A 26992-nucleotide genomic window follows, 5' to 3' on the forward strand; every position below is an offset into this window, starting at 1 on the left:
AAACATGATGTGAATTGTGGGCACCTTTTTCTCACCATAAATCTTCACATTTGTCTCTGGTTTGACTAATTGAGGTTTGTTGTAATCGGCAAAAACTTAATTATGTTTTGGTGTAAACAAGTAAATATAGTTTAATTTAAAACAATCAATCTCCCATTCATATATCTAATCATTGTTTATACTCTAAAGATTGTAATAACTAGTTGTGTATAGAACAATTTCAGAGTATTTATGAAACTTTAAGTACGATGCAATTTTCTGAATATACAACATATATATGTGAGTGCACGCGCGAGCGCGAGCGTGCGCGCGTGCGTATGTGCAAGTTTGAACCCCCTTATCCAGGATCCTGACAACGCCACTGTAATGATAGGCACAACATTACTTTTGTGAAGGAGATCTAAAAGATTCGTATTTGTTTTGAGTTTTAAGGTCAACTCAAAGTACTCAACTTGCGAAAAGAGACAATTTGAGCCTCCAAGATGTTAGCATCTGATTAAATAAAAAAGAGACAATTCTTAAAATTCAAATTAAATATGTAGTAATATATAAATAATAATAAAATGAAGCACCTATTTCATATAAACACCATTTCATATGCATATTCTTTGGATCTATTGATCAAAATTTAGGATATGGTTTACTTGTGTTTGTTGGCCACAAGCCATGCAACGTGAACTTGCTTGGCACTGTTGCACAACCTCCCTTCATGCAAACAGTGGGAGGCCATTGTTGTGACAGGAGCAGATACTCGTAAACGGTTACTGAAGATGTGAATCAGAGCTATGCAAACACAAAATAAAATAAATTTGATTCTGAGAAAATTCATCATTATTATGACTTATGAGAGAATTGTTGTGACTAATGACTGACTATGACTATGCATGTAAAAATAGCCTTATGAATTAATTTTTTCCCCGGAATTATTGCCATGTATATGTGTAGGAAGAATATTTCTAGTCTAATTATTTAATATTAATAGTTTCTATAATATGTATTATCATCGATAATTCTAGTCTAATTTCTGTATGTGAAATACCGATAACCGGACACATTAATATTCCCTTTAATCAAGCATTGTTTGACAAAGCATATAAAATAGTTATTGCATTGATAAAAGAAACAAATTGTATTTCCAAAATAAAATTTGTTAACAATTCCTTTTAGGACACTCGTTAGCAAAATCCTAAAAAAAATAGTTAGGTTGTAAATACAATTCTTTGATATATTTGTAGACGTTAATTTATAGCTAGCAGAACAGTCACTGTTTCCTTACTATAGGTGGTTTTCATTTCCTGGCTATAAGTTCCAAAGATGTTAAGTTTCAATGATGAAGCTAAAACACTTGTCTATGTTTTATCAAGAAAAAAAAAACACTTATCTATGTCTCAATAATATATAGTGCTGGCTAAAACTAATGTGTGTGACCACTGACAACTGCATGAGCTCATCAACTTTATACTTTGAAATCGTAATAATGGTTAATGAAACACCTACAAAGCCACAACTACTATTATTAATAATTTATTTTTATTGTTGTTTATAAATGCATTATCCAACGAAGTACACATTTAGAGATTAAATAGTGGTTTGCTCGTCTCTAATTATAATAATTGTTACTTAGTATTTATTTGATAATACTTCGTCTTCTAATTTTTAAGTGATGTATTCAAAATTTAGATAATTTGACAAGAAACAATGTAATTAAATTTTTTGTGGTTATTATAAAAAATTAAATAAAAAAATATTGTTTATAATATGACTAGTAGTGTATAGAACAATTGCAAAGTGTGTATGTAACTTTAAGTACAATACAATTTTATGAATATACAACATATATACGTGTGTGCGGGCGCGAGCGTGTAAGTTTAAACCTCCTTATCTAGAATCCTGATAACGCCACTGTAATGTTAGGCACAACATTACTTTTGAGAAAAAGATCTAAAAGATTCATATTTGTTTTGAATTTTAAGGTCAACTCAAAGTACTCAACTTGCGAAAATTTACTCAAAGAATAAGTGCCATGTTTGTCCCATTTTCATTCTTCCAAAAATCTTCATCAATTCCCTTTAATAGATTTGGTCATTCTTTATGAAGTTGAGCCTCCAAAATGTTTGCATCTGATTAAATAAAAAATAAACAATTCTTAAAATTCAAATTAAATATGTAATAATATATAAATAATAAAAAAAAGAAGCACTTGTTTCATATAAACACTTGTTGATATGCATTTCTGAATCTATTGAGAAATGGATTACTTGTGCTTGTCGGCCACAAGTCAAGCAACGTAAACTTGCTTGACGATGTTTTACCGCAACCTCCCTTCATGCAAACAGTGGGAGTGATAGGCACTTGGGCCGCATGAATAAAAGGGCCATCAAAAAGCCTTTCTGGCTTAAAGGGTTCACAACAAAATGATCCAGTGGGCCACCACTCAAGTATCTTTTCTCTTATTTTCAGTCTTAGAATTCTCTGTGTTGTTAGGAGGGCAGAGATGTAATCTCTCTTATGTTGCCATCCACTATATATTGTAGGCTCCTGGCCACAACCCTAGTAATGAATAATGAAAATTCCTTTTATTCCTTTGCCGTCTTAATTCTTTCCTGTGAATGTTTTCTGCAATTCCTTTAGCTAATTTAGTAGTTTGTTCTTAGTAGTAGTAGCAATCTATCAATTGGTGCTTTCATTCTCACTCAGCATGCCTCCCAAACCAACAGCTCCCACAACCAAGGACCTTGAAGATGCTCTTCAGGGCACCCATGACCACATCGACACCACCGTCCAAAACCTCCGCAATGACACTGACGAACGGTTCCTTACCATCAACAAAAACATGGAAACTCAACTACATCTTCTTCACTCCAAACTCGACGAACAACAACAACAACAAGACCGCCGAGCCGCCGTCCACGACAACCGTTTCGATGCCCTTTCCGCCCAGATCGCCGACATGATGCGACAGCTTCTCCACCGCCAAACGGCCACACCACCACCACCACCACCACCTCCGCTATCCTCTGCATCAGGTATATCATCCTCTGCTATCTTCTCATCTTCACCTAGTACTACTACCACAGATCTGTCTTTCCCAATACCCACTTCCAATTTCACTACTCGACCCATTCCCATCATCTCTTCCATGCCAACTTCAACCACACCACTCACAACCACACGCACTATCATCATTCCCACCCATATACCAACTGTCTCCACCATACCCACACCCACTTCTCACACCTCTCAACTTTTCACCCCTTTCACCTCTAATTCCACCACCCACTATACAACTACAACCACTAGCCTTCCCCTTTTCCATCAACAATTTCGTCACAACTCACTTCCACCGCCACCCCCTTACCCCCCACCACCAATTATACACAACAACCATCACAACTACAACCAACAATCCCCTTCTTTTCACTCCAGTTCAATACCCACACACACTCCTCAATATTTTCCCTCCCATCCACAACCTACTATTCGAACACCTAAACTTGAACTACAGAGCTTTGAGGGATCCAATCCTATTGATTGGCTTTTTCAAGCCGACCAATTCTTCCAATATTACCAAATTTCCTATGACCAAAGACTCCACATGGTCAGTTTTTACATGAAGGGTGAAGCTCTTAGTTGGTTCAAATGGATGTATGATAATCAACAACTGTCCGATTGGTTCACTTTCACACATCACCTTGAGCTCAGATTTGGACCTTCCACATATGAAAATCACCAAGCAGAGCTGTTCAAGCTTCGCCAAGTAGGCACAATTGCGGAGTACCAAGCAAATTTTGAACGGTTGTGTAATCGAGTCCTCGGACTCACACCAGAATCAATATTAAATTGCTATATCTCCGGCCTCACAGCGGAAATCCAACATGAGGTTGCTGTCCATAAACCACGAACCATTTCTGAAGCTATTGGGCTCTCCAAACTACTAGAGGCAAAAATCAAAGACTCTAAACCAAAATTCCACAAAAATTTTTCCCCCTCCACTTCTACCTTCAACCGCACTACAAACACCCCACAAACTACTTCTCAGTCCAAACCAACACCTCTTCCAAACCAAATTAAACAACCCCCCAACCCGTTACCCATTAAACGCATGACTCCAGCCCAAATGCAAGAGCGCAGGACTCAAGGACTTTGTTTCAATTGCGACGAGAAGTTCATTCCCGGTCACCGTTGTGCTACACCCAAATTCTTGCTCCTCCTTGAGGAAGAACCAACTGAACTTCCTGATGAAGACCACACGCTGGATCAGGAGGAAACCACAGAAGTCGAAGCAACTTATTTTCACTTGTCTGTCCAAGCCTTAACGGGCAGAAAGTCTCCCAAAACACTACGTTTCAAAGGCCGCATCGGTGAACTTGCTGTGATGATACTAGTTGATTCGGGAAGCACTCATAATATCCTCCAACCGCGTATTGCAGCACACTTAAAACTTCCCACTACCCCGTGCCCTCCCTTCTCAGTCATGGTTGGTAATGGCGCGCATATTCAATGCACTAAACGTTGCCCAGCCGTTCCCCTCACCATCCAAAATAAACCTTTCCCACTTCCTTTTTACCTAATTCCCATCCAGGGCGCAGACGTAGTGCTCGGAATTGAATGGCTTGACACATTGGGCAACATCCAAGCAAATTTCGCCACACCATCCCTCACTTTCACTCACCTTAATGAGAACCTTACTATATACGGTGATACTACCTCCTACCCTAAAACTGCCACTTACCATCAGATATGTCACATGCTCACAACAGATTCTATAGCATCCTTACATCTACTCTCTATTGACTCTTCACACTCCCCATCCAACAACGCTACCACAGAACAAATAGCCTCTCTTCCTTCCCCACCTCCAGAGATCCAAGAGATCCTGCTAGCCTACCCAACTGTTTTTCAAAAGCCTCACGGCCTACCACCCAACCGCCCACATGACCATCATATTCCCCTCCTTCCAAATACCCCACCTATCAATGTCAAACCATATCGTTACCCCCATTCTCAAAAAGAAGCCATGACAAACTTGATCCAAGAAATGTTATATGAAGGTATTATTATTCCCAGCACTAGCCCCTACTCCTCACCCGTTTTGTTGGTTCGAAAGAAAGATGGATCATGGCGTTTTTGCGTGGATTATCGCGCTCTAAATGCAGTTACCATCAAAGATAGATTTCCTATTCCTACTATTGATGAGCTACTTGATGAACTAGGGTCTGCAAAAATATTCACAAAGATTGATTTACGATCGGGTTACCACCAAATCCGAGTGGCAAAGGAAGACACACACAAAACAGCTTTTCGTACTTTTGATGGCCATTACGAATTCCTCGTGATGCCCTTTGGTCTCTCAAACGCACCCTCCACTTTTCAATCCGCTATGAATGACCTTCTAAGGCCATATCTCCGTCGGTTTGTTTTAGTTTTCTTTGATGACATTCTCATTTATAGTCAAAATATTGCTGATCACATGGTTCATTTACGCATTATTTTTGATTTACTTGCTTCTAATAAATTTGTTGCAAAGCTTTCGAAGTGTGTGTTCGCTGTTGACACGGTGAATTATTTGGGGCATGTCATCTCTGAAAACGGAGTCGCACCAGATCCTGACAAAGTGCAGGCCATTTTGGAATGGCCAGAACCAAGATCTCTAACGGCGCTGCGAGGATTTCTAGGCCTAACAGGATTTTATAGACGCTTTGTGCGACATTACGCCACACTAGCTGCGCCTCTCACAGATTTGCTGCGTTCAAATAAATTACAATGGAATAAAGAGTCCGCACAGTCCTTTACAGAATTAAAACAGAAAATTACACAGCTGCCAGTCCTTGTGCTACCGGACTTTTCAAAAACTTTCATTGTTGAAACTGACGCATCCTCAGTCGCTGTTGGGGCGGTCCTCTCACAATCTGGTCACCCCTTGGCCTTTTTCAGCAAGAAGATGTGTCCTCGCATGCAATCAGCTTCTGTCTATGTGCGGGAAATGTTCGCCGTCACTGAAGCTGTAAAAAAATGGCGTCAGTACCTTGTTGGTCGGCATTTTCACATTTATACAGATCAGAAGAGCTTAAAAAATCTATTGACACAAAGCATTCAAACACCGGAACAACAGAAATGGGCTTCAAAATTGCAAGGTTTCAGTTTCGAAATATTCTATAAACCAGGGAAATCCAACCAAGTAGCAGATGCTCTCAGCAGAAAATTTACCTCTGAATTTCTACTTCTGAAGAAGATATCATCACCAGTTCCAGAATTGTGCATCCAACTTCAGCAGTATTATGAAAAGGATGAGAATGGAAAACAGCTCATGCAAAACATTGAAAAAACAGGCTCAGAAACAGATGGGATGAAAAGTGTCAATGGCTTATTATACTATCATGGAAAAATCTACATACCAGATATTCCAAACCTGCGCACAGCACTGCTCAAAGAATTCCATTCCACCCCCATGGGAGGCCACTCTGGTGTTAAACCAACTTTAGCTCGGATCTCATCCTCTTTCTGGTGGCCAGGACTATCCACAGACCTAAAATCTTTCATCAAGCATTGCTCCACATGTCAACACAATAAATACATCCCTGCAAAAAAACAAGGCTTGTTACAACCTCTTCCTATACCAAAAAAGGTTTGGAACGATCTCACCATGGATTTCATAACTCACCTTCCAAACTCTTTCGGCCATACCACCATCTGGGTCATTTGCGACCGCCTAACCAAGTTTGTTCACTTTCTGGCCTTACCTACAAAATACACAGCACCGGACTTAGCCCAACGTTTCTCTGTGGAGATATGTAAAACTCATGGCATCCCAAATTCAATCACATCAGATAGGGACCCTATATTTGTCAGCACTTTTTGGAAGGAACTATTTCGACTACAAGGCACAACACTCCGTTTTAGCACTGCTTACCACCCAGAAACGGATGGTCAATCTGAGGTTGTCAATCGCTGCCTGGAAGCCTATCTACGCTGTTTCACTAGCGATCACCCACGGCTCTGGTACAAGTATTTACACTTAGCTGAGTTCTGGCATAATACTGCTCATCACTCTTCAATCCAAATGACACCCTTTCAAGCCTTATTTGGCCGTACACCTCCTGGGATCCCAGATTATATACCAGGATCTACACCAATTCCTACCTTGGATAACACCTTGCAAAACCGACAACAAATACTTCAGTCACTATTTCAGAATCTCAAAAGAACAAGACAAAGTATGAGAGATCAAGCAAATAGTAGACGCAAAGAATGTACCTTTAACGAAGGCAGCTGGGTTCTCCTAAGGTTACGACCTTACCGCCAACAAACAGTGCAACGTCGTTCTTCACAGAAACTATCCAAACGGTATGTTGGGCCGTTCAAGGTACTCCGCCGCGTCGGAGAGGTCGCCTATCACCTGGATCTACCAGCATCTTCTCGGATTCACCCCGTTTTTCATGTCTCCCTCCTCCGCGCTTACCATGGCACTGAACCTCTCAAGCACTCTGTTCCTTTAGATCTGCCCAACACTGATACAGATCTGTTTCCCACTCTCACCAGTGCTCCTCAACCTGAAAAATCCGCCCCAGTATTTTCGAAACCGCCACCAGAAAAGGGCGTTCCTAAGTCTTCTTCTCAAACACCACTTTCTGATTCTCCCAAGTACAAAGAGTTCTCAGAAGAAGCTATTTATACCAAATCTAATTCCACTCTCTTTCCTGACCCCAAAAGCTCATCATCTACGTCCATTTCTCCACTCAAACAACGGTCTGATTTCATTCTCGGGACCCCATCAACTTTGACCAACTCCCCAAATATTTTAACTCCCAATAACTCTATCCCCATCTCTTTGCAATCCCCAGTAACCAATCCGACTGTGACACGTGAGCAACCTAACTTATCCCATGACCCGTTTCCAATGGAGAACCCGAACCTTGAGGACAAGGTTCTTTTCGACCCGCAGAGTATTGATAGGCACTTGGGCCGCATGAATAAAAGGGCCATCAAAAAGCCTTTCTGGCTTAAAGGGTTCACAACAAAATGATCCAGTGGGCCACCACTCAAGTATCTTTTCTCTTATTTTCAGTCTTAGAATTCTCTGTGTTGTTAGGAGGGCAGAGATGTAATCTCTCTTATGTTGCCATCCACTATATATTGTAGGCTCCTGGCCACAACCCTAGTAATGAATAATGAAAATTCCTTTTATTCCTTTGCCGTCTTAATTCTTTCCTGTGAATGTTTTCTGCAATTCCTTTAGCTAATTTAGTAGTTTGTTCTTAGTAGTAGTAGCAATCTATCAGGGAGGCCATTGCTGTGACATGAGCAAATACTCATATTTAGCTATTGAAGACATGAATCGAAGAACTATGCAAACACAAAATAAAATGAATTTGATTCTGAGAAAATTCATCATTGTTATGAGTTATGAGATAATTGTTTTGTGACTAATAAGCGACTATGAATATGCATGTAAAAATAGTCTTGGGAATTTTTTTTTCCCGGAATTATTGGTGTAGGAAGAATATTTCTAGTCTAATTATTTAATATTAATAGTTTCTATTATCATCAATAATTCTATCTAATTTCTATTTATGAAATACCGATAACCGGACACATTAATATTTCCTTTTTTCATGCATCGATTGACAAAGCATATAAAATAGTTATTGCATTGACAAAAGGAACAAATCGCATTTCCAAGACAAAATTTCTTTTAGTAAAATCCTTAAACAATTACCTTAGCGCACTCGTTAGCAAAACCCTTAAAAAATAGTTATGACGTAAATACCATTTTTTTTAATATATGCGTAGACGTTAATTTGTAGGGGTTTGAGTTTGAATAAGAGAATTTTACACTTTCACGTTTATTGCGTGTGAGTCTAGTCGTTAGTTATTTGATTGAATAAAATAATTGGGATGTCGTTGCTTCTCCTTGATGCCTACCATCTCTCCTGGTTTACCTAAAAAAAAAAAATTGAATAAAATAATTAGAAATTTTGTAGTTTAATTAAATAGTAAAATGAGAAGAGAAATTACTGCTTAAAAAATTTGGTGTGTCTCTCTCTCTCTCTCTCTCTCTCTCTCTCTCTCTCTCTCTCTCTATATATATATATATATATATATATATATATATATATTAATAATTATTATAATATACAATTTATATATTATTATAATTATTAATAAAGTTAAAAGTCCATTAAAAAGTTTAAAAAAATTCAAAAGAGACACTTGTGGATGTATTTGCAATTTCAATACAACAAGAGATTAATATGACAACAAAGTAGACATTTACAAATTAAATGATAGTTTGCTCATCTCTAATTATAATAATATTGTCACTAAGTATTTAATTGATAATATTTCGTCTTCTAATTTTTAAGTGATAAATATCAAAATTTATAATTTGACAAGAAATAACGTAATTGAATTTTATGTGGTTATTAAAACAAAAAACATTGTATATACTATGAAGATTGTAATGACTTGTTGTGTATAGAACAAAATTAGAGTATGTATATAACTTTAAGTACAATGCAATTTTTTGAATACACAACATATATATGTGTATGCGCGCGTGCGTGTAAGTTTGAACCCTCTTATCCAGGATCCTAAAAATGCCACAATATTACTAGGCACGACATTACTTTTGTGAAGGATATCTAAATGATTCATATTTGTTTTGAGTTTTAAGGTCAACTCAATGTGTTTAACTTATGAAAATTTGCTCAAAGAACAAGTGTCATGTTTGTCCCATTCATTCTTCCAAAGATCTTCATCAATTCCCTTCAATAGAATTGGTCATTCTATATGAAGTTGAGCCTCCAAGATGTTAGCTTCTCAATTCTTAAAATTCAAATTAAATATGTAGAATTTATAAATAATAATAAAAAGAAGCACTTGTTTCATATAAACACCTGTTGATATGCATCCTTTGGATCTATTGGGAAAAATTTAGGATATGGTTTACTTGTGTTTATTGGCCACATGGCATGCAACGTGAACTTGCTTGGCACTGTTTTACGTGGACAACATCCCTTCATGCAAACAGTGGGAGGCCATTTATGTGACATGAGTAAATACTCGTAAATCAGCTATTGAAGACATGAATCAGAGAGCTATGCAAACACAATATAGAATGAATTTAATTCTGAAAAAATTCATAATTGTTATGACTTATGAGAGAATTGTTGTGACTAATGACTGACTATGACTATGCATTAGTCCTATGATTTAAATTTTTTTCTCAGAATGATTGCCATGTATATGTGTGGGAATAATATTTCTAGTCTAATTATTTAATATTAATATTTTCAATAATTTGTATTATCATCAATAATTCTAGTCTAATTTCTACATGTGAAATAGTTCGACGAAGCATATAAAAAAGTTTTAGAATTTTTTTAGTTATTTGATGTAAAAGAAAGAGAAATACAATCTTTCTCGTCCGAATTCTAATTTGATGAAATTAAGAGAAAATAAAGATGTAGAGACATAAATGACCTTATTGAATATGATAGACAAAATGACCATCACCACAAGAAAACTGCATTTTAGTATCGGCCAAAAATCCACTTTAACAGGGCTAAAACTGACACTACACTGAATTAGTGTCAGACTAGCGTCGGGGTCTGGCAGACTAAAAAGTTGAAGCTAATTGATAGCGTCGGCGTCCCTAAGTTTTAGGCTAACATAACGTCAACTAAGTTGAGTTTAAACCGACTCTACTATTAGCCGTGGCTAACAAATCTATATAAAAAAAAGTCAACAAAATCATGCAGAGTTTGTTTAGGTAACGCTAAATTCAACTTCATTCAAGCCAACCAAATCTTATATAGTTGGCCCCACCAATGTTAAAGTCAATATTCAAAAGTTAAATAAATAATATAGAGTCGGCTTTGTCGATACTAAATTCAATATTATAAAGTCAATGAGATTTAGTAGAGTCTCCCTTTCTAACGCAGAAGTCAACTTCATACCAGTCAATCCAATCTTATAGAGTTGGCCCCATTGACGCTAACAAATATATTTTTTATTTTTTCTTAGCATGTGAAATTTCACTTTATACCCTGTTTTGCCCATAATGCTAATAAACTGGTTAACACATCAGCTCAGCCACAAAAAATAATATTGTCTTAACGTAACAAACACATACAATTTAACTGTTGTTGTGATACTAATAAATAGTCTTAAACTACAAAATATCATAGTTACGACTACAATAACATATATACCCCAGTCAAAACACATTACCAACAAAATAAACACGTCGAAAATAAGTCGTTCTAATACTATAAACTAGTCTGAAACAACCAAGACCAGTAATCGCTATGCAATGACTGGTCGTCCAAATTATCATCATAATGAGGATGCGAAAAAGGATGGGTGGCACTGCATGATCCGATCACGTTGCTCCATACTATTTTTTTTAATTCATCCATTTCATTCATCAATGGCTTGTTTAGATCTATAGCCACTTGAGATTGAGCTAATGCATTATCAGCCTTCTGCTCCGCTTTAAAAACCATTTGCTCAGCTCTAACTCTAGCTACCATCTCTGCCTCCAAATACATCACATACAAGAAACCATTATAATTTTGAGATTTTTGGGTAAACGACGAGCACCCACGCCAAAGGTTGACAAACAAGTCTGTTATGCCATAAACTCGATCACGGGTACAACCCTCTGCAGACTCAGTCCGCAAGTTAAGTATTTTTCCTTCATCAACATCTTGCACATCATCTCCAATTGTTTCCTAGAAGAAGAAACAAGGAAGAAGAAGATCTTATTCTTAGAAGTAAAATGAAATTGGATGATCAAGGAAAGGGATCTCTGGTTGTTACAAAAAAATATGAGTATTAAGAAAAGTTATTGGATTAATAAATTTATCTGAAATGTGTATGACTATTACTAAATAATCATTTGTATATAAATGCATTTAATGTTACTTTTCATATTCCAGATAAATTGATAGTATTAATAAGAGGTATATTTGAAAAAAAAAGAGTGATAAATGCATAATAATTTATAGTAAGTCTTATATTAAAGTCGGGATAGCCATTTTTTATAAGTGATCTCATAATTAGGGACGGAGAGAGGACAAAGAAAAGCTTCTAAACCTTTTCGAAGAGGAAGTTATGTGTCATATCATGTAAAATATGAATTTATTTTAATATAATATGTATATACCAAAGTCTAAATAAAAATAAAAATAAAGAAGAATGGAAGAAGAATAAGAAGTCTTAATCAAACTTTATTCAACCTCAAGTACTATTATTTATAAAGTGGGCTAGAGATAAGGTTTAGATTGAGCTTATAAAACCTAAATAATTCTCACTTTCTAAAAGCATGATATGTGTGTTGAGTTAGGTACAATATCCAATATGATATCGAAGTCTATCTTAGGTTCGTTTAGTGTGTCACAATACTTTTCAAGTTCAGAATATATCAGATTGGAAATCCATGATATCAAAGTCTATCTTAGATCTGCTAGTGTGTGTGAGAGAGAGTCGCTTTAAAGATAGCGAATCCAAACCAGAATGTAACCTTGTTTGGATTGAGCTTATGAAAATAGCTTATGTAAATAAATAATCTTTTATTTTAATTTGTAAGCTCTTACTAACGAAAATTGTATCTTCATAAGCTGTTTTTTCTTAAACTACTTTAAAAACATAAATAATTCATAAAAACTTATTTATTTGCATAAGTTGTTTTACAAAAGCTCTAAAATAAACTAATCCAAATGGGCCCATAGTCCGGACTTGACAATTTTTTTTTTAACAAGCAGAACTACGTTATTATAGTCTATACTTGTGCTTATTTATGACTATGCCTACTAAACAACACTCAAATCAAATGGAATGATTTCAATCATGTAAAAAAAGGTCAAATTGATAGATAATTACTTCTCCATTGTTTCTCTTTTCTTTTCAACAAAAATAAAAACAGATTCTGCAGTGTAATAAATCAAACAACTGAATTTGAATGAAAAGACACCACATCAGTAAAATTTTATGATGTTATTGACCTCATTCATTCGTATAGTTCAAAACTCAACTACATATTTTGTTATCCATTTTCCGATTCTTCATCCAACCAAAAAAATAAAAATAAAAACCTTGTACTTCCTTATGCTAAAATTTCAATTTAAAAGTTATGTATTAGAATAAGAATCGGACTTTAAAACCACATTGTTACAAAAACCTTATTAGGTACTATAGCTTGTTGTAAAGTGACATTTTTTGACATTTTGAGTTTTTTTTTATCAAAGTCATGTGAGTGATCATGTATGTATGTGTATATGAATGTGTCTCTGTGTGTTATATGAAAAAAATAAGGATCTTCTAAACAATACACCACTAATACAAATGCATTTAACTTAGGTCACCATCAAGAATTTTCTGTAATTATAGTTTTGGTATGTTGCCCTAACAACCAAGAGAAGACAGATTATGGAAATGTCATAATTTATTTCATGATCAAAATCTAGGTTGACTTTCAATTAAGACATACCAGAGGATCTTCTAATTAGGTTATAACTGATCAGCAAGAATTTTACCAACAATAAGCAAAAAGATGCTCTACATGATACTAGAGGTCAGTAAGGAAAAAATATCAAACTAAAATCCATAAACCCAAATTCATATCATCAATCAACTTATAACTTGGCTTGAAAAAAAACTATGATATATGACAAGCCAATTAGCGTACAAGGTAAAAACCTAATAACAATTGCCATAAACCTCTAGGGTGAAATCTGAGAATAAAAAAGAAAATAATTAACCATTTATTCCTCCAATGGGAAGATGGCTTTCCTTGTAAATGACTACCTGACAAAAATCCATATCGCCTTTGATACCAAGCTCCTCCATCTTCTGAGTTCTCAAGTTAAGCCAAACCAGTTCGTCATCATCTCTTATGAAGAATAAATCACCATTCTTTCCCACTCCAATAGGATGATCAACGCCAGGAAAAGGCCCAAGAATGAAGAGTTTAGTCCAAGACTCCTTTACACCAACTTCACCCAAAATTGATATGTGAAATGTAGCAGATTCGTCATAATGTGAGATCAAAGCAATGTTGTCATTTAACAACGTCAAGTGTATCTCACGTCTAATCTCATCTTCAGAATAAAAAATATCAGTCAAAGCTAAGGGTATGAGTGTTTTACAAAACACCTCCTTGCTTAAGTCAAAGGACACCAAATATGGGTCATTATCTTCATTGTCGTCGTCAACCCACCAATGACACACTCCATTCAAATACACATAGACACCTACATAAGTATAAATAGCACAAGGCATGTCCAAATCAAGTTTCCTCCAAGAGTTATTTCTTAGGCTGTATATCTCCCACACATCGTCACGTGACACGCTAGTTGGCAAACTTAATGCATCACGTTTAAAGTGACCATAGTCAGATGGATGTAAATAATAATGTACATGTCGAATGACCTTATAGTCATCTCTAACACTGTCATAACCAAATCCATGAAGCGTATATCGAGAAAACTCATAACGTACCCTGGGCTCTAACTCAGCAGGGCTTTTAGGAAGGACCTTAAATTCGTCGATAGTTGGATTCCATAATACAACATCTGTACAACTACGGTAATGACAAACAATTCCGTTAATAACGGAACCCAATATAAAGCCAGAGTTTCTATGCTCTTTAAAAGGAGGTGGCAAACCGAACTTGACTTTATTCTCAAACCTTTCACCAGAAAGCAAATACAACAATTGAAGATCATCTAATGGACTTGGCAGAGTCTGTTGTAGGAGGAGACATGAACCATCGTCCTCGTAAGCATCAGATATGAAACTATTGCGATACATGTTCATGAAAATAGGGTTTTCAAATAAGCATGACCATGATTTACTTACGGAACTAAATCGCTTCAAAGATTTTAGAGGCAATTTCGAGAGAATGGAAAGTCCAATATCATTATGAATATGATTGCTAACCTTTTTAGTTGAAAGAGAATCCATCGATTTCATCACAGTTGCCAGTGATAGCCTCTGATGCGAAGCACGCTGACAAACTCACCGTAGCTACAGCGATTAGGGTTTTCAAATGATTTCATGTTTTTTATTTACGCTATCAGCTTATATAGAAAAACGAAATTATTGAATTGAGAATTCAAGGGATTTTAAAAGACTTTTTTGTAATAAAAAAATCTAGTGGTATTCAATCAAGACTTTTATAAAATGTAAACAAATCTTGTGGTATTCAATTAAGACAATCATGACTTTTATTTAAAGGCAACAAAATCCGTTGGTATTCAATTGAGATTTCTCATGACTTGTGAATTGTCTATTGGTATTCAAAAGTCTATAGATTTTAATGGATTCTCTAGTATAATGTATTTTGTAAGACTTTTTAGTTAAAAATACACATGACATGCTCATTCAACAATCTCACAAAAAACCTTGAGACTTTTTGAGACATCTATATTTTTGTTTTCTCTTTCCACACTCATAGCCTATTATTATTATTTTCCACACTCATAGCCTATTATTATTATTATTCCGTCATCGTAATTACTCCTTATTCACAATACAGTTGCTTCTCATCGTTGTTCATTTTGTTCATTGTTTTCTCTTTTGCTTCTCGTTGTTCATGTTCCAGTCAAGAAAATATGTTTCTGTGCACGTTACTTACTAATTGTATTTCATACTAATTATATTTCATTTCACTATTAATATTACAGATTCATAAGTGTAAAGTTTTTTCAAGTCAATTTGCTATTCTAATTTATTATGATTATTTGGGTTTTTTTAGCATATATTTTTTGCTGTTATTATTTTACTATACATTAACAAGGAAGGCAACGTTATGTTATTTTGTTGTTAACCATATTACAATTTGATAATTGTTTTCATTCACTCTTGTAATATTGAATTTTTCTTAAGAATTATACAATCCTTTCAATCTTAAAATCTCATAAAATCCTTTGAAATCTTAAAAGTTTATATTATAAATCCATTAAAATCCTGATTAAAAATCTTGATTGTAAAAAGTCTTTTGAATAAAGTCTTTTAAAATCCATCAAAATCAATACAATCACACAGAGACTTTTAAAATCTTTAAGATTCTTTTTTCCAAAACAATCTTTTAAAATCCCAATCCAATACACCCCCCTAATTTTTATTCCAAATCTATTTTTTTTACTCCAAATCTAATCTATATGAGGCGGTTATTTACTACTAATATTTCATATTCTTTTGATTAGTTATCTATTTTATTTTAACACCCGAAAAAAAAGAAGATTAGATTAGATTTTTATATAAACAATAAAAAAAAGATTAGATTAGATTTTTATATAAACAATAAAAAATTGTTAAAAAGAAAAACAATTGTAAACAAAAAAAAGTATAACTAACAGAGTCAATGTTATTAGACTGAGTATTTTCATCTGAATTATAACATTAACTTTTGGGTAATCGGGTTGTGTGTGAGTATCAGATAGTGCTTGTCACCATTTCTTTAATCTTGAGCCAACTTATAATCACAAGGTAAATGAAAGTAGTCAACTGGTGGTTAAATTGACTATCATTAGTTTGGGACTTAGTAAGCTTCATTTGGTTCGATTTTTGCTACCGTTCCTCTTGAAATTCGAATTAAATCAAACCAATGAAAAATGAGTTGTGTTTGTTGTAGGTTCAATCATGTTAACTTAACATTTAAAAAAAAAATTAAAAACTTCACTCTTCATCTATCGACACAAACGTTAAAATCTAATTTTTGAAAAAAAAAAAAGATTAAAAATCAACCCAAAAAAAGTAATAGAATAAAATGTTATGTTGAAATTATATCAATATGATAATGTTATATTTTAACTTAAATTGTTTTTTTTTGTTAGAAAAACGTATTTCAAAAAAGTAAGTGTAGTATGGACTATATGAAGTAATGTTCTTGATTTAACGTCAAAAAAAAAAAAAAAAGTAATGTTCTTGATTTGGCCAAGGTTCAATCTCGCACCTAAAGTCCATTTACAAATTTGAGCCTTAACAAGGCGTACAAATGCGGTTGTGGATCACCTATGCATGCAAAGAATCGTGAAACACTAAACAATGATTTCAAAGCCAATATGAACTGGTTAGGTAATTCAAACGTGCACCCGACCTTGTGCTAAAAGGGTGTAATCGTGGAAACATCCATACTCAAGCAGCTAGCTGAAAATCTATTAAAAGAGCAATTCACCAAAGAATTACGTACACATTATCATTATAGAAAAAGCCTTAAAACTCATTGAGAATCGATTGATTTAAGTGTTGGAGTGTATTATCTAGTACACAACCTAACACTAGCAAAGAACCATTGTCAACGTCACATCAACTTCATAGCATCCACTCTGCTCGTTTCTTCTAATCGTGTTCAAGATCAAGTAATATTTGAAAGATGTCATAGAAAGGAAGAAGATTTTAATGTATGATTTTTCACAATTATAAAATTATTTCCTGGAATGTTTAATTAAATGTCCTCCTTATGGGATATAATCTTATTGGTTATGTTGATGGCACCGCTGCAAGTCCAACTACAATTGATGCAACCTACACTCATTTTAAAGTACATGATCAATTAATCCTTCATGCCTGTATCTCTTCTATTGATCCCAGTGTAAAATTCACAACTAGCTTCTGACATTTTCACTGAGATGTTTGCAAGCAAAACTCATGCAATAATCATGCACCTAAAAGAGAGACTATATAGATTCATTAAAAGATCAAAATCCATATCTGAATACCTTCATAGTATGAAGGCTTTATCTGATCAATAAGTCATCATGAACTCTCCCTTAGATAATATGGATCGTGTCATCCACGCTTTTGAATGGACATGGTATCGAGTATGGTGAGGTCATTCTAATTTTGCAAGTTATTTAAGGAGGGACAAAATTGTGCCAAAAATATCTCTCGTAGCTATTGCAGTAAAAGGGAGCAATATTTTATAACAAAATTAGAAAACATATAAGCGATCAAACAACACCCAGGTCATGCAATCAAGGTTTGCTACAGCTCAATCATCAAGAAACAACAATATTAGTGTGAAACGTGATAAATTAACACCTGGACGTTGTTCATCCCTCATTGCGGAACAAAAGTTGTGGTTCTAACTGCTAAAAAATGTAACATAAAGGACAACAATTCAATCCGTGAGAGACCTCCTTCGTAAGTTTATCAAGAGATTCCTTATTAAGCAATAAGCATGCTAAGGAACCTTATCTCAATCGTGTTACTTTTGTGATCGATGTACTCTTTTGTGATTGTTCATCTTGCTTCTCTAGCCTGAACATTTTTACCCAACTCTCTAGATTGGGATGCTTCACTTACAACCAAATTGCAGTGTGAATTTGTTTGTAAACTTTAGTCAATCTAGAACTTTTGAAAGTACAATACTTCCAAAAAAAGAACTATTTTTATGTCGTTTGGAGAGATATATTTTAAATAAAAACGTTTTTTCATCGTATTTTTGAACACATGTTCGGTTTTTTAAAATCGTATGATGGGAAAAAGTTCACATGTTTTTATATCGAAAGGTTTAGACGGTCTATAGCATGCAACGGCTAAATTAATTTTGAGGCTCTCAACATCCATCTTTATAAAAAATAAAAATAAAAACTATAAATTTGTTCGGGAATTCAGGTGTGAATGTATAAATTTTGAGTATTGGATTGGTGGAATGTTCAAATTCCAATGTCCTTGGATTGGTGTATTAATTTAGTGTCCTTTCAGTCCGGGTGATGTAGTTAGGGATGTTAACTTAGTATGGAATTGGAAATCTACATGTAAAGTGAGAAGTAAAATCTCTTGGGGTCCTCCTCCGCCAAGCGTGTTGAAATGGAATATTGACGGATAATCAAGGATGAAGCCTGGTCCGGCAAGTATAGGTGGAGTCTTGAGAGATTGTAGAGGCATTGTGTTAGCTCAGTTTGCAGCCTCTGTTTGTGTGAGACTCAAACGAGGCAGAATTCCGCGCAATCATTTTTGCCCTAGAATGAGAGTATTTTGTAAGGATTATTACTTTAATTCACTCTAAATCTATCTTGGTTCCTGCTTTTGGTGTATCTAGTTCTTGTTAGATCTTTCAGGTGCTTTTGGTGTTTTTCTGGGATTGTATAATTCAATGACCCAACAACATATTATGTTATCTATTTTTGAATTTTCGATCCAACATCAAAATGAAAAAAGAAAAAGAAAAAGAAAAGGAACAAAGATGCATGATAACTTCAACATTATCTAGACAGAAACAATAATAACAGTAAAAGAAAAAAAATGAGAAGATTCAACCTGGTGTTAACACTGGACTCATCCAACACGCTTACCTAGTCGACTTGGAACCAAACGATGCATTCTTAGACAAATTTATACGCTTAAAGCAAAACAATTAAAAGACATAATCAAGACCTGAAGAGCAATCAAAAAACCATAACATCCTTCAACTTCAGAGATATAAACAGAAACACATAGCAAAATACACTTTTTTCGATGTATACTCCTTCTGATTCACTTGACAGTATAGTGAATAGTTAAAAAGAATTAAACTGGACATTATAAATTTCATTACTCAAATTACACAACAGAGTTATTTATACAATAGAAATTGTTCTAACTGACTTTAAACATCATTCTTGCACACGAAATAAAAAAACAAACCACAAATAGAAAGATTCATATCATTAATTGTTTTGTAACTTGTCCTGAACATAGTCACATAATTCGCGGTTCGTTCCGGTACGCGGTACGGGTACGGGTTCGCGGTACGCGACAGGAGAAGAATTCGGTACGTATAGGGGTATACAGCTTCGGTACGCTCCGGTTCGTAGTAGTAATAATACCTAAATAAATATAGTGAGCTATAAAAAAAAAGTATTTTTTTTACCTAATTTCTTCTACCAAGTTTCTCACTCTCCACTCTTTGTTCATGTTCTTCTCACTCAGTCCTCAACTCATGGTGATTCATTTTATATTTACTTTGTAGTCTAAACCTTTTTTTCAACCAATCAGCGGTAACCATGCTTTGGTACGCTTGGTTCGCTGGTTTGTGCGTACCAATACGCCGAAGTACCCGAATTCGGTACTCACGTACCAATTCGCAATTCTCCCTTGATTACACGAATTATGTGACTATGGTCCTGAACATAATATTATGATGTATACATGGAAAAAACCTAATAACCATTGCCATAAACCTATAGGGTGAAATCTGAGATTAAAAAAGAATAATATTCAACCATTTATTACCAAGCTTTTTTTGTTTTTGAAAGAAAGGGAAGATGGATTTCCTTGTAAATGACTACCTGACAACAATGCCAGTATCCTTTAATACCAAGCTTCGCCATCATCTGGGTTCTCAGGTTAAACCAAACCAGCTTGTTATCATTTTCTTCCGAAGAATAAATCCCCATTCTTTCCCTCTCCAATAGGACGATGAATGCCCGGTAAGGGTCCAAGAATAAAGAGTTTAGTCCAAGACTCCTTTACACCAACTTCACCCAAAATTGATATGTGAAAAGTAGCCGACTGATTATAATATGTGATCAAAGCAATGTGGTCATTGAACACCGTCAAGTGTCTCATCTCACGTCTAAAGCGTCTCATCGCACATCCAGAATCAAAATTATCAATCAAAGTTGAGGGCATGAGTGTTTTACAAAACACCTCCTTGCTTAAGTCAAATGACACCAAATATGCTTCTTTATCATAATCATCATCATAAGTCCACCAATGACACACTCCATTCAAGTACACATAGACACCTATAAAAGTCGCCATACCACAAGGCATATCCAAATCAAGTTTCCTCCAAGAGTTATTTCTTAAGCTATATATCTCCCACACGTCGTCGCGTGACACACGGTAACTACCATTTTCATCATCACCTTCAGAGTCACTATAATTTTGATAGTTAGATAAATTTAATTCATAATGTACATATCTAATCACGTTACAGTCATCTCTAACACGGTCATAACCAAATCCATGAAGCTTTTTCAGTTCAATCTCATAACGTACCGAGGGCTCTAACGGAGTAGGGCTTGGAGGAAGGACCTTAAATTCGTCGATGGTTGGATTCCATAATACAATATTTGTACCATATTGGCAAAGACACATGATTCCGTTAATAACGGGACCCAATATAAAACCAGGGTTTTTAATCTCTCTAAACATAGGTGGCGGACATAATTTTACTTTCTTCTCAAACCTCTCGCCAGAAAGCAAATAAAACACATAACCATGATCTGATGGATTTAGTAGAGTCTGTTGTAGGAGGAGACATGAACCATCGTCCTCATAAGCAACAGATATGAAACTGTTGCGGTACATTTTCATGAAAATAGGGTTTTCAAATAAACAAGATCATGATTTACTTACGGAACTAAATCGTTTCAAAGATTTTAGAGGCAATTTCGAGAGGATGGAAAATGCAATATCTTCGTGAATATGATTACTAACCTTTTCAGTTGAAAGAGAATCCATCGATTTCATCAAAGTAGCGAGTGATAGCGTCTGATGTGAACCACACTGACACTCACGTAGAGATAGTGTCTGTTGCTAACATGAAATATAGGTTTTCAAATGATTTGTCGTTTTTTGTTTGCTCTATCAGTTTATTTATATCGAAAAACTAAATTAATTTTTACTCAAAATCTTTTTTTGTTATAACACACTTCAAAATCCAAATCTGGTTGAGGCAAATTATTTACTAATATTATTTTCTTATTGAAAGATTACTAATTTTCTTTTGATAGTTATCTATTTCAAAAAAATATATTTTCTTTTAACTAAATTAAATTTTTATTATATATACTATATACTTCAAAAAAAAAATATTATTATATTGTATATAAAGAATATATATATATATATATATATGGTTGCTCGCGGTCAAGTTCGCGTATTGCATGTTCCGTCACGCTACCAAATAGCTGACATTTTTACTAAGGGTCTTCCACTGCAGCTGTTCGATGACTTCCGAGATAGTCTCAACATTCGTCAACCTCCAGTTTCGACTACGGGGGTGTATTATAATAGGAAATATTCTTAGTCAACTTTTGTATTGAATAGCCTTTAGTAATAACTTTATGTAAATTAAATAGGCCTTAATTTTGTAGAATCAATCTGATTCAACACTTCTGTATATATACATATTTCATATATGAAAGAGACAAGGCAATTATTCTATTATGGTATCAGACTAGGTTTAGATCCCTATTCTTTCTTCTTCCTTCCAAATTGCCGCCGGCCCTAATCCCTCAAATCACCATGGCCGAAACTACTCCTCCTCCCTCTTCAAAATCAACATCCCAACATGCTGCCCAAACCACAGTATCTCCAATTCATCATGCACTCACTTTTTCTAACATCACAAACTTCATCAAAGTCACCCTTGACATTGAGAAAATCCAATACAATTCATGGTCTGAATTATTCAAAATCCATGCCGAAGCATATGATGTTCTCGACCACATCATCCCCCCATCACCAACCGATCCCACTTCCTCGCTCACTCTCAAAAAAACCAATCCCGGCATATGGAAACGCCTAGATGCCATTGTTTTACAATGGATTTATGGAACTATCTCTACTGATCTCCTTCATACCATTCTTGAACGTAATTCCACCGCTCAACTTGCCTGGGGTCACCTTTTTGATATATTTTTTGATAACAGAAATTCAAGAGCTCTCTACCTAGAGCAAGAATTTTCCAAAGTTTCCATGGAACAATTTTCTGATGCCTCATCATACTGCCAACACATCAAGTCTCTCTCCGATCAACTCGCTAATGTTGGTGCACCAGTTTCCAACGAACGTATGGTGCTTCAACTTGTCTCCGGTCTTTTTGAAGCTTATGACACTGTCAGTTCTCAAATCCGCCATTTTGATACTCTTCCTCCTTTTTACAAAGCCCGTTCCATGGTTGTCTTGGAAGAAACATCACGTGCAAAACGAACGGCTGTTACCACTGCCAATTCCACTTTCTTAGCCGCTCAAGAAGACAACAACTCAGGTAATTCACCTTCTCATCATCCCAACCGCAACAATAACAACAATAATGGAGGTCGTGGCGGTTTTGGTAATAACCGTGGTGGTCGCGGTCGCGGACGAGGTGGAGGTCGAGGCGGACGATCTCATCACTATCAACAAGGATCATGGCAGCAATCACAGGCACCGCAACATCAGTGGGTCTATCCTCCTTACCAGTATCCTCCTTGGAATGCATAGTGGCAGCCATGGGCCACTCCTTCTTGTCCTTATCCTACATCAGGAAATTGGCAAAGACCGGCAGTACCAAATTGTCAGGCTGGTATTCTTGGAGCAAAACCACAACAAGTGCATGTTGCTGCAACTCCGTCATCATATGCACCAACAAATATTCAAGTCGTTATGCACTCTCTCTCTCTTGCTCCTCCTGACGAACAGTGGTATGTGGACACCAGAGCTAATCCCACATGACAGCAAATGGAGGTAATCTTACGTCTTATTCCAATATTAGCAACAATATTATTATCGGTAGTGGTCATAATATTCCTGTTATTGGTTGTGGTAATGCATTAGTACAGAATCCTCAATATCCCTTAACCTTAAACAATGTATTTCATGCACCCAAACTGATCAAAAATCTTGTTTCTGTGAGAAAATTTACCATTGACAATGAAGTTTCTGTTGAATTTGACCTGTTTGGTTTTTCTGTGAAGGATTTTCAGACAGGGATGCCCTTAATGAGATGTAATAGCTTGGGTGATATTTATCCTCTAACCACAAGACCACACTATCCAAGCGCAACACCATCTACCTTTGCTGCTTTATCCAATGAAATATGGAATAATCGTTTACGACATCCGGGAGTATCTATTTTGAGTTCTCTTCATCGAAACAATTCTATCTTATGTAATAAGTTTCGGAACAATTTCTTTTGTCAGTCTTGTCAACTTGGAAAACAAATAAAATTACCCTTTTATGAGTCATTGTCATCTACCTTATTACCTTTTGATATTGTGCATAGTGATATATGGACATCACCAACTCTTAGTTCTGGTGGTCATCGCTACTATATTTTATTTCTTGATGATTTTACGGATTTTTTGTGGACGTTTCCTCTAATAAATAAATCACAAGCTCACTCCATTTTTCTCCAATTTCGTAATCACATTAAAACACAATTTGAAAAAGATATTAAATGTTTTCAATGTGATAACGGAAAGGAGTATGACAACTCTCATTTTCATCAATTTTGTAAGCAAAATGGAATGATATTCAGATTTTCATGTCCACACACATCACCTCAAAATGGAAAAGCCGAGCGAAAAATTCGCACTATCAATAATATCATTCGCACTCTCCTTGCTCACGCGTCACTGCCATCTTCTTTTTGGCATCACGCACTTCAAATGGCTACTTATCTCTTAAACATCCTACCCACCAAGAAACTAGCTCTTCAAACACCAACCACAATTCTCTACAAAAAATCTCCATCCTACTCTCATCTTAAAGTTTTTGGCTGTCTATGTTTTCCCCTCATCCCTTCCACTACAAGAAATAAACTTCAAGCAAGATCAACACCATGTGTATTTTTAGGATATCCATCTAATCATAGAGGTTACAAATGTTTTGAGTTGTCAAGTCGTAAAATCATCATTTCAAGACACGTCATATTTGACGAAAACACTTTTCCTTTCTCAAATTCCAATACTTCCGAGTCCTCATGCTATAATTTTTTGGATACAAGTGATAGACCATTTCCTTATCATTTATTTCAACCTACATCAAACCTTCCTACAAATGAACCTAACTCGCACAACCAGCGTCCCACCATCACGGCAACACCACTCACCACACCATTTTCCATCAATACGACCACACACCAACCAATATTACCTCCATCTCCACAAATACAAACTTCTCCTTCACAACTCACCATTATGTCTAACACGGCATCTCCCCATCAAATACCTACACCTAATCCTATTTTTACCAACCCTTCACCCTCTCCTCAAATGACAACTCGAGCACAACACGGCATCTTCAAGCCTCGTCAAGTACTTAATCTCCACACCTCTAGTTCAAACCAAATTTCTCCTTTGCCTACCAATCCTATTAATGCATTATAGGATCATAATTGGAGAATGGCCATGAAAGACGAATATGATGCTCTTATTGATAATAAGACGTGGGATTTAGTGCCACGTCCTTCTAATGCTAATATTATTCAAAGTTTATGGATTTTCAAGCATAAGAAGAAAGCTGACGGTTCTTTTGAGAGGTACAAGGCTCAGTTAGTTGGAAATGGTTCCAATCAGCAGATTGATGTTGATTATGGTGAAACTTTCAGTCCAGTAGTTAAACCTGCAACTATAAGGACGATTCTAAGTATTGCTCTTTCAAAATCATGGTGTTTGCATCAGTTAGATGTTAAAAATGCATTCCTACATGGGAACCTTAATGAAACTGTGTACATGTACCAGCCTCCCGGTTTTCATGATCCTCAACACCCTGATTATGTGTGTTTGCTGAAGAAGTCTCTCTATGGTCTCAAACAGGCGCCTCGTGCTTGGTACCAACGATTCACTGACTTTGTTGCTACTTTGGGTTTCTCTCATAGTGTATGTGATCACTCCTTATTCATCTACCACCGTGGAGATGACACTGCCTATATTCTTCTTTATGTGGATGACATCATTCTCACCGCATCATCCGACACTCTTCGCCGGTCTATCATGTCTAAACTGAATTCCGAATTTGCTACGAAAGATTTAGGTCCTCTCAGTTATTTCCTAGGTATCTCAGTTACAAGACACTCAGGTGGTATGTTTCTTTCTCAATATAAATACGCCGAAGAAATCATTGAGAGAGCTGCCATGTCCTCCTGCAAACCAGTTTCTACTCTAGTGGATACAAAAGCGAAACTTAGTGGAACCTCATGCAACCCATATCATGATCCCTCTGAATATAGAAGTATTGTTGGTGCACTGCAATATCTTACTTTCACACTACCTGACATCTCTTATGCCGTTCAGCAGGTATGCCTTTTTATGCATGATCCAAAAACGCAACACATGACTGCCTTGAAGCGAATCATTAGATACATTAAAAATACATATAGAAAATGGACTTACTTCAAAAAAAAAATATGGACTTAAAAATACATGATTTTGGATTGACTTTTTCATTAACTATTTTACATTTTAGTTAAAATATTTAATTTATTACTGGCGAAAAGACGGGAACGTGAGTACCCGTCTTTCCGCTCTTTTTATTGCGCTAACATTTGAAAATTATGAGCTATGTTTTTTGTATGAAATTTTGATTTTGATTAAAAGTAAAAATATTAATGATTTTTGTGTTCATATTATAACAAATCAAACTAACCATGATTATCTATTTCAATGACGTCAATAATATAACAAAAAAATATAATCTAAAAAGTTGTTTAAGAGTATAATTGGGATAATGAAAAAGTAAGTATAAAGTACTCATTTAGTTTATTACACTTTTTAGATAATAAAGGAAAAAGACCAAACATATTTATTTTTACTTACATATATATACTCATATCTTGTTTGTTATATTTTTTTTAATATTTAAATTTATTCTTATCTATTTGTTACATAAGTTATTTGTATTGAAAATTGATGGAAAGAAAAATCCAACCCAAAAGTGTTGAAAGGGGTTGTTTTCTTTATATATAGTAAATACAAATTTTATCTTTTAATTATATTATGTACAATTTTATTTAAAAAAATTAAATCTTATTAAAATAGGAAATATTCCACTACAATAGGAAAAATATTATCAATATCTATATTTATAAAATTTCTTATTTTGTCTCTTTTGGGTTGACTTTTTCTCCTTCCAAAATTATCCTCAAATTTCAATACGAATAGCACGTATAATTTTTTTTTCTTCCCGCTAAACCAGGAGAGAGGACATGCATATAGGAGAAGCAACGACATCCCAACTAGATTGGCACCTCGATGAACTCTCATCCTATACCACCAATCTCAAATTTTAT

At 35.3% G+C, this 26992-nt stretch overlaps 1 protein-coding gene and 2 pseudogenes across 1 annotated transcript; 1 reads left to right on the top strand and 2 right to left on the bottom strand.

The window, feature by feature from the left end:
* LOC146917961 (F-box/kelch-repeat protein At3g06240-like) overlaps positions 1 to 26992 on the top strand; it is a 99107-nt pseudogene that overhangs the window by 32710 nt on the left and 39405 nt on the right.
* LOC146917963 (F-box protein CPR1-like) lies at positions 13759 to 14967 on the bottom strand. The gene has a single exon (XM_085717843.1). The coding sequence runs from the start codon at positions 14965 to 14967 to the stop codon at positions 13759 to 13761; it is 1209 nt and encodes a 402-aa protein (XP_085573969.1).
* Positions 20220 to 21459, bottom strand: LOC146917964 (F-box protein CPR1-like; annotated as a pseudogene).

This window comes from Medicago sativa, chromosome 6 (genome assembly GCF_051527215.1).
Source record: "Medicago sativa cultivar Bolivia chromosome 6, Bolivia_mono, whole genome shotgun sequence".
Taxonomy (NCBI): domain Eukaryota; kingdom Viridiplantae; phylum Streptophyta; class Magnoliopsida; order Fabales; family Fabaceae; genus Medicago; species Medicago sativa.

Bases quoted from the DNA above. Each gene is read 5' to 3' on its own strand.
- LOC146917963 (XM_085717843.1), bottom strand. From the start codon at position 14,967: ATGGATTCTCTTTCAACTAAAAAGGTTAGCAATCATATTCATAATGAT.